Consider the following 9,590-nt stretch of genomic DNA (forward strand, 5'->3'; position numbering starts at 1 on the left):
ACAGATTATGTCTCTATTACCTCGTCATGTTCAAATGTGGCCTCAACAGCAAATTTTTCATCAGTGTCTAAGCGTCACTTTCAGGTGTTGCCTATTCTGAATGATGCCACAGTAAGTGGCAGGTTGTAGGAAATTAGTTCAAATTGACAACCTGTTGCCTCCAGCCTTCCCTTTCCAATTCACCTACTGCTTCCACTGCCTCATTTTTCTCTCAGTCTGGCTGTCCAGACCAGTCCAGCCTTGCATGGAAGAGATGTGTTGCAGGACCCCCCCTGATGATTACAATGTGCACCAGTATGGAGAAGGTACCTACGGTTTACAAGGGCCCTCAGGCTTTAGGAGGAGGCTTTTTCTTCCAGAGGTTTTTCACCTTTGCTTTGCCTCTTGCCTCTCAACTGCCTTCAAACCATGAATCTAATGATTTACAGCAATTAGTCCACTTCACTATCCAGTGTGCACCAATTGGGATTTCAGCATTGATTTCTAGTTTAAAACTGATATATAGTCCGAATGTCTAGATCTCTTTTTGCCCCCTTTCTTCAGCTAAAATGTAGTTGCATCATTAAACTGTCAGAACACAAGTTTGTATGATCTATTTGACAACTTGCTGTTGGAAGTTGACATGATCAGTGTGAAGGTGTTTCTCTAAAGTCCCTGAGTCTGGCCTTGGCAAAAATGTCATTTTACCTTAACAGGGAAATATTGAGATTACAGATGCCACTTCACATAATCTACTGTTCTGTCTGAATCAACAACAGAATTTTATGTAGCAACACTTCTGTTTACCTGTTTATCTCCTCTGTGGCTCTAAGCTGTCTGCATTAGATGAGAGGTTAGGTTTCAGGCAAAGAGCAGGATGATCAGCCTAAGTTATGGTTAACAAGCAGAGCGGTGTTAGTAAAACATGCTCTCAGGCTTATTTCCTGTCTTCCATGCAGGATATAGCCTGCAGCAGGAAACAAAACAGATTGCCCCTTCAGCTAGATTAATGCTTTATACATTTAAACAATTAGATTCAACCAGTAATGACCAATAATGAAGTTGAATACAAGTTTAATCTGTGAGATGTCATTTTGTTTTATTTTCAAAAACATGCCAATTCCCACAGATTCCCATGGCTTTACTGCACTGTCATGGCCGACTTTTCCACACTGTACACACATGCACGCATGTACATTAGCTCATCCCACTTGACCAAGTCATTGTTTTTACCCCAAGGCACTAAGTTATGGTGATTATTACCAGTGAGGAACTGATAAAGTGTGGACTTGCCTCTCCCCCGTGTGGTAAAGCTCAGGACAGAATTTTCAGGACCACTCTTAATTGGGTCTTCGCCTCCACATTTAGTCTGTCATGTATGCAGCTCAGAAGAAACCCACATCCATTTTAGCTGACCAATATATGTGCTGATTTAATATTTTTTTTCCCACATCATGCAACTTGCATTCAGAATCTGCCAATCTGATATGACAAATACATTTATTTTGTGTGCATGCCAGGTCAGATGAGGCTGGAGCAGTTCAGCATGGGGATACTCCCTCATGATGAGTCAGTTGGAACAGTTTTTATGTGTCAAATTCAACCAGAGACGTGCTTGCACCACCCAGTTTCCATCGTGCACCCTTTGATTTAACTGGTTTACTCTCCCTATTGAATCAACTCAAAGAAGTTTCATTATATTTTGCTACTTTTACATTAATAAGTCATAAAAACACATTTATACCCCAGTTTTTATATAGAAAAAAAAAGGTAACTGACACTCGCTTGTTTTAATACTACTTGACGGTCCAAGTGAAGACGCACTCACTTCGTTGGAGTAGCTACACCAGCACACACGCACAAAAAAAAAAAAAAAAGCCAGTAAGGCAAAGCAGTGTGATTGGATGCTGATGTTGTATTGGGGCGCATGGTCAAATTAAGTTTCTACCCCTCCTCCATAAGGTGTCTCATTCACTTTTTAGATGGACTCCTCCTCCCTGACGAAATACCAGCGTGGGTTAAGCAAAATTGAACTTGTTTCTTGCCAGCACTTCACGGATTCTGTCGCTCCGTTCAGAACCACAATCACCTCGGAGCAGGGAGCTGCACATCAACTGTGGAGCATCAAGAAGAGAAAGGTTAATCAGGAAGATAAGAGTTGCTGCGCCAATTTGGAGTGGACCGATCAAGGCGCTGTTTTACGCACGCTGGTTACGCGCTGGGAATAAGTCAGCAAAAGGACGTGAACAATTTTTTTTACACACTTTATGGAATGAAACACACTTAAACGTAAGTATTTTCTTCCTATAATTTAACCTATTGATTATTTGAATTGGGGTAAGAGAATATAGTTCTAAACCACAACTTGCATATGAAGTTTTATCGTTTTGTGAACTTAAATATTTGACTTTAAAAATGTTGAAATATGTCATTTCGAAATAAATCTGTTCAAGGGAACTTATCAGTTTGCAAATGATGCACCCAGCGGGGATAGCTGCTGTCCTGAGATAACCCGCACGGATGCGGCTGCGGTGACTTTATTAAAATGAAAATTTCTTTCTTTATTCTGTTTATTAAGAGCACTTTGAAGTGATTGGAAGTTTGTTGTCGTGTTATATTTTGTGTTTAGTATTTCAGAAAACAGACTTATAAAGAGAGAAATGAATGAGTCGCTGAAATATCACAAAAAAACCTACCTTTTAACCAGTTCCTTAAAATGTGACATCGGCCAAAGCTCAGTTAAACTCTTGTCTTTTATGATGAGAATCATCTCCGAGCTCCAGGAGACTACAGCTCCCAGATATCTGCAACTGGTTATACACCTGGGTGATTGAGAATTTGTTGATATAAAAACGTTTATTCTTTTAAAAATCGTTATTATCAGCATTTTCTACCTAATTGTGAGACTGAACTTTCCGCACATGTTTCTCTGAGCCACTAAATTCAGTTCCTATTCGGATGGATTGGTAGGCTTGCAGACATGATGTCAAAATTACAGGTAAATATATTAGGTGACGTTCAGACGTTACTAATTGCCATTGGATGGAGAGCTCCCACATTTTTCGGCTCCCACTGCGACCCACCGCTTGTGTTTATCCAGTGGGGTGATAATGATAGCGAGAGGCTCGCTGCTTCTGTCCTCCTGTCACCAAAAACTCTCAATTCCGACCCCACAGGAAGTTTCAGGCTTCTTCTTGGCTTTGCCACCCAGAAATGTGCTGAAACATCAGTCTGGAGCAGTGAAACTGGATTTAACTTCTGTACCCTTTTTAAACCAGACAGTATAGAAATAGAAAACAGTTTAATGTGAAAAGTGATGTAAAAAGATGATTTGTTGAAGTGTAAGCATAAAGAAAGAAACTTATCAATATATATACACTATATTTATATGTCATTGCTAAAAGTTTGGCATGCCAATCACATGTAAAGGGTTATTATGTTGTAAATATTATACATTTGACCCAAAATAAGTTGTTTCCTAATGTTTATTTATTTATTTCTCCAACAGATGTTGTTAAATATTAAGCACATCCTGTGGTTATATTATGTCTGTGAAGCTGTAACTGCAACAGGTAGGTTTATTTTAAATTGGTAATTTTTTCCTCTGCTTTTCTCTCTTTTTGGTCACTCTTCAGCCCTTCTTCCCTTCATCTTCTTCACTCTGTGTCTTTTCTTATCTTTCTTAATCTCTCTTCACTCATGCCTCCTGTGAAGCGCACACACACACTAAAAGATAAAGGTGACACAAGGTTTTGAGGTTTTCATCCCAGAGCTCACTGGCTCTGCCGGCTCCTTCTTACTGGCTCAACTTGCCATGAGCACCTTTAAATTACACTCAGCAACTGGTCTGCAAGCCGAACAGCTGGTTTTATCCTACATCCTAATAAGACCCTCTGTTAAAGCGCATAGACTTGTGCCCCTGGGGTTGTCCCACCACTATTTCCTAAGCATTCCCCACATTGTTCCCTGTGAATGCCCCACCACCAACACCACCACCACCAACACACACACACACACACACACACACACACACACACACACACACACACACACACACACACAACCACTTAAACAGAAGCAAAAAAAAAAAAAAAAAGAGAAAAAAAGAAAAGTAAATAGTATTTTTCTCCAAAAGGCTTAGTTTGATCAATCCTACTGCCTTTCTGCCATTCTGTCATGCATCTTTACCACATGCTTCACACTAAATTAAAACTGAAAATGAAACATTATAACTGAGAACCTCTAGCTTAGAAGCAGTGACATTATTTACTATTTGCAATAAAGAATCACTCTGATACAGCTTAGATCTACTAGTGGGTTCTAGTATGTGATAGAAATCTCATACTGCATGTGACACATGTCACTGCTGTCACTATCACATGGCCTGCTTTATGTGAACGACAGCTTATTTAGAAAAGGAACACTTAACATGGACATAACTAAGCAGTGGCATAATATGAAGTAATGTATGGCTGCTTTCTTTGACCAGATTGACCAGTTATCTTTACCGTCATGTGAACATTTCGTACGCTCAGTGTTAAAAGCATTCCCACACCCATCATTTTAAGGATGAGGTTTAACTTTCCAAGACTCACTTTCAAGCCATGATGCCTGTTTTTTATTAGCTGGGTGTAGTTGTCACACCCCGACAATGTAAATGAGTCAGGCAGTTTATAGCGTCTTCTTGCATGTGTTGGGATAGCCTATGCATGCACAGAAAACATGTGCATTTGGGGAAAAAAAGAAACCTGAGGAGGGAGGAGAGCTTTACAATGTAATTAATACTAATGATGCATTTGACTCTGTTGCTTTTTGTCTTTCAGCATCCAACACATTATCAATAATCAGGCCAGTCACTGGGTCCCTCTCGGGGAAAGTAAACCTTCCCTGCTTCTTCTCAACAATCCCAACCTCAGCACCTGTCATTGGTCCTAATGGAACAACCATTCCTGGTGGTGATCACCTGCGGATCAAATGGTCCAAAATAGAGGAAGGAGTTGAATCCATAGTGCTGGTTGCCAAAAATGGGGTTATTAAGATAGGCTCAAGCTACAGGAATCGTGTATCAGTTCCCAGTCACCCGGAAGATGTTGGCGATGCTTCATTGACAATGGTCAAGTTGCGTGCCAGTGATGCCGGTACTTACCGTTGTGAGGTCATGTACGGCATCGAAGACACTCAGGATACAGTCAACCTTGACGTCAGCGGTAAGACAGTCAAGATTTCCTTCCTGTGTCTGGAATCAGACTAAAAACATAAAGGTTATAGAGGGAGTTGCTGCAAGGGTTTAATAATAGTGAAATGTAATAGAAGTAGTGATAGAAATGTAAACAGCACAAGAGAACTTAGGGAGCCTTTCTGCTTACTCTGATAGCTGTAGCTACCCGGTAGTTACTGAGTGTAAACACAGTTTCCAGTGATTCTTATTTTAGCAGAGATGATCTCTTAAAGAGTTAGACTACAGTTTAGATTCGTGTTCACACAGAGTATTGCAGGGTTTTAATTCCTCTGTTCTTCCATCCAAACTGATCAGCCACTAGAGACTAAATGTAGATGACATTTCAGGGTCCAGTTAAAGAGTGAGGATTAGAGTGATCCTGTCAGAGTTTTTCATTTAGTTGAGGCACTCAGTGTGCATTAACAAGTACTTTTATTCTGCTGTTCCTGCACAACCAATCAAGCAGACAGTATTTACGAAAATCCTAAAAAAAAATTGAGTGTTAACGACGGGGTGGTGTAGAGTTACTAATCCTTACACTACTGTTGTGTGCATTCTACACACTTTCATGTTTTGTGGGAAGTACTGTATAACTCTTGTTGAAGCAAGGGTGGGGGGACACTGGGATGGTTTTGGTTTACAATCTGCACAGCCTCTTTCCAACTATCTGCAATGTTAATTGAGACCATCAATCAAATCATTTGCATCTGTTTACTGTCCACAAATATGGGGATTTCAGGGCCATGGCATCACATGCAGTTATCTTGTTCATTTGTGGTGAACTGCAGACTATTTCACATATCCTCTTGGTTTATTGCAAAGCTCCTCCTTTCCAAAAAAGCAGAGCAACCTAATTATTTCAGTCATGGAGTGTGCTTTGTAAACATTTGCCATAATTTAACACTCTGAAATCATACTAATGAATTCCAGATGACTATCTACACAAAATTAAGTCTCATCTTTGAGTGGTTATTCTTTTTGAATTTTTTTTATTGCCAGGTGTTGTATTTCACTATCGAGCAAGCACCAGCAGGTACACTTTGGACTACCAGAAAGCTGTCCAAGCTTGCCAAGATATTGGAGCAACCATTGCTACATATGACCAACTGAAAGCAGCCTATGAGGATGGCTTTGACCAGTGCGATGCTGGCTGGATCGCTGATCAGACCGTGAGGTTAGCACTTCTAACAATGCAGATTTTCATGAATATTCGAGATGCTTGTTTAAGATTTGGAGGCATTGCCAGGTTTATTTTGAAAACGGCAGGTGATGACACTGTCAAATAATGTGAAATGATTTGTGTGCAAAAATGCTGCATCTTCAAGGCGTTTTCTGATCTCCGTTTATACAGATATCCAATAACAAATCCGAGAAAGGGCTGCTTTGGAAACCTTTTGACTAAGCCGGGAGTTCGGTCATATGGAACCAGAAAGCCTACAGAGACATATGATGTGTACTGTTATGTAGACAAACTCGAAGGTAAGGAAAGAGACGTCGTTTAGACATAAATGTGATGTCGCAGGCTTTATCTGAATCAGTGTAATAAACCATTCTGAAACTGACTTTATTGTTCTATTTGTTGTTGAATAGAAAAACTTGAAATGATGTGATTGAAAATAGGAATTACAGAGAAGTTTCTAATTTTTGACTTTAAATGATTGAGTGGTTCTTTTAAAACTTGACAAGTTGGCCGTTCTTTTTCCCTTTTACTTTTCTCCCCCTTTTTTTTTTTTTTTAATCTATTCACTTATTTGCATTATCCAATCTGTTTCTGCTAACAGACTAAAGTCTACTCAGTATTGAATGAGAATTAAAATCCCTCTAGTCACATCTTGATTCCAGTCATCTTTCCTGTTATTTCTTTCTTTTTTCTTTAAGTAAAGTGCAGCTTCTAAATGTACATAATATTCCCCTTTAAATTCAAAATACAATCTGGGGCTTCTACGTCAGGTTCAGCTCTACTAAGATGCACCTATAAGTAACCACAATGCCCTGCTTATTTGTCTTCGTGGCTCTCTACAGCCTCAGGTCTGAATATGGTTTGACTTATGAAATAACTATTAAGAAATGCATTACATTATAGATTATTAATGAATAAATAATGGAAGTTCCTCTGTGAACAATAAGATAAAGACTAAGATAGGACAGACTAAGACAGAAGATAAATATAAGATTTAGCTGCAATGAGAGATTCTGGAGGAAGTTGAAATGGACATAAAAACTTTTTTTTTCCAATATAAAACTTGTCCCCACTGCTTCAGAGTAACAACTGTTGTTATAATATTCGGGGAGCTGATCTCCAAAAAACTGCTGTGTTTAGTTAGTTGCAAAAAGTGACTTTCCGTGGGGGCACGTCATTTGTGTTGTCTCCTGTTAGAAAGGAATACTTTCCTGGGTGGACAGCGTCTCTCTTGTTAATCAATGGGATAAAAACAGTGTGGAATATTTAAAAAGTTCCACCGGTACTAACTTAAAGCAGGTAAGTCAGTCATCCTCTCTTATAATGTTGCTTGGTTCCAGTAAAGATTCTTTCAGTAATATGTGTGGTGGCACACTAATCTTTAAGGAAAGGCAAATGCTCATACTTCTTATCACGAATGGGCCTTCAGACGCCTTCATTGGCAGGGTAGCCACATTGTCTGCATTGCAATCCTACATTAGATTTGTATAATGATTGAACTACTGTACAAAATGGGATCAGTAGGAGATGTTTTGAATCTGTGCCTTCGACAACAGTTACTTTTGTCACAATTTTGTGCCAAGATAGACTCATATTGACTGATGAATGATTGATGTATTGGTGATGCAGGAAGCCCTCCAACCTAAATAACTCACTATCAACAGCTATCTTTATTCTGTGAGTGCTGATGATTTGTTGGGATTTTGGTTTTGCTGAGCATTTGTTGCCTTTTTTTGCTTTTCGATTCAGGTGAAGTCTATTATGCTCCTGTAACCCGTAAGATGACTTTTGAAGAGGCACGTGAAGAGTGTATAAAGAGGAATGCTGTCCTTGCAACTCCTGGGCAGCTACATGCTGCTTGGAGACAGGGGTTGGACAGATGCGACTATGGCTGGCTTTCTGATGGGAGCGCACGGCACCCTGTTGCAGTACCCAGAATTCAGTGTGGGGGTGGCCTGCTCGGTGTCAGGACCATGTATCGCCACAGAAACCAAACTGGCTTCCCAGAACCTACGAAGAAGCTCGGGGCTTACTGTTTCAAAGGTAAAAGTTTAGTCTTGTTATTGTCAGTTTGTGTTCTTACAGCATGTCTAGAAGCAAAGTATGAGCTGAATATTCAGTCTTCGAATACTGTATGTGCATTCTGATAATAAAAGAAATTGTATGAACCTAAGGTATTATATATCTACAATACAGCCAAAGATAAACACAGAAAACATATAACACAGTATAATTATCTAACAAAAGTCTTGCCGCCTGAGCAGATAAAATATATGGCAAATAAAAATAAAATGAATCTCTTCCATATAAATTAGGAAGGTGGAGTGCATGCCTCTTTCAAAGCAGATGTTTTGTCAGTTGACTTTACTGAAGCATTCAGGTTCATGCAAACACAATGCCAAGGAGGAAAGACATCAGCAATGATATTGCTGGTGATATTGGAAGAAATTATTACTACCCATCAATGTGGAAAGGGTCTTAAAGCCAGGAGTAAACATTCCAGTGTGTTATGTGAAAAAATTAGATCGCACAATGTTCACAGGAACTGTGAAAAGACAACAGCACAAATCAAAAAATTTGGACACACTTTCCCATTAAGACTAATGGGAAATTGTGTCCAAAGCAATCATTTAAAGTTGCTGCTAAGGTGGTTCTACAAAGTAATAAATAATTGGATGTACTTAGATGTCTGCTCAGTAATTCTGGGTGTTGGTTTATTTTTTGTTTAAAAAGAAAAAAAAAAAAAAAAAAAAAAAAAAAGATAACGTAATAGGTCATGTTGTTGTTCATGTCAGGGTGTATTTTTCTTAATTTTGAGACATGGTAAGAACATATATATAATAGTTTGAGACCTTTTATAATATGTAAATCCATATAAAATTGAAAAAGGGTGTGAATTTTACATGTAAAATGTAACCGTATGTTTTTACAATTGCGTATAAAAGACAGTATGTGAGGGTTCAGACAAATCCCTGACAGACCAAGTAACCCTGACTGGAAGGAGCTATGAGCTCATCTCCTGCATGCGTTCACTCCGGCTTCCACACCCTTTGATTTTCTGTGTTTACACCACTGCGAGTATGTTCCCACTTCTGAAACAGAACCGCCTTTTAAAAATCGCTACAACTTTTCTCGTCTGTTTTCCCCCCAGTTTGTGTCTTTGTTTCAGGCATTATCATTTCACAGTTTCAGTACCAACAAGAGCATGAACAA

General features: G+C 39.2%; 1 protein-coding gene across 1 annotated transcript; it reads left to right on the forward strand.

Moving 5' to 3' along the window:
• Positions 1-284: 284 nt before the first annotated feature.
• Positions 285-8,150, forward strand: vcana (versican a; the record flags this gene model as incomplete). Its single annotated transcript, XM_079251681.1, has 5 exons — positions 285-305; positions 2,057-2,117; positions 4,803-5,186; positions 6,197-6,366; positions 8,127-8,150. 5 exons carry the CDS (start codon positions 285-287, stop codon positions 8,148-8,150), a joined length of 660 nt encoding a protein of 219 aa, XP_079107807.1.
• Positions 8,151-9,590: the final 1,440 nt, after the last annotated feature.

This window comes from Telmatherina bonti (genome assembly GCF_933228915.1).
Source record: "Telmatherina bonti genome assembly, chromosome: 13".
Lineage (NCBI taxonomy): Eukaryota > Metazoa > Chordata > Actinopteri > Atheriniformes > Telmatherinidae > Telmatherina > Telmatherina bonti.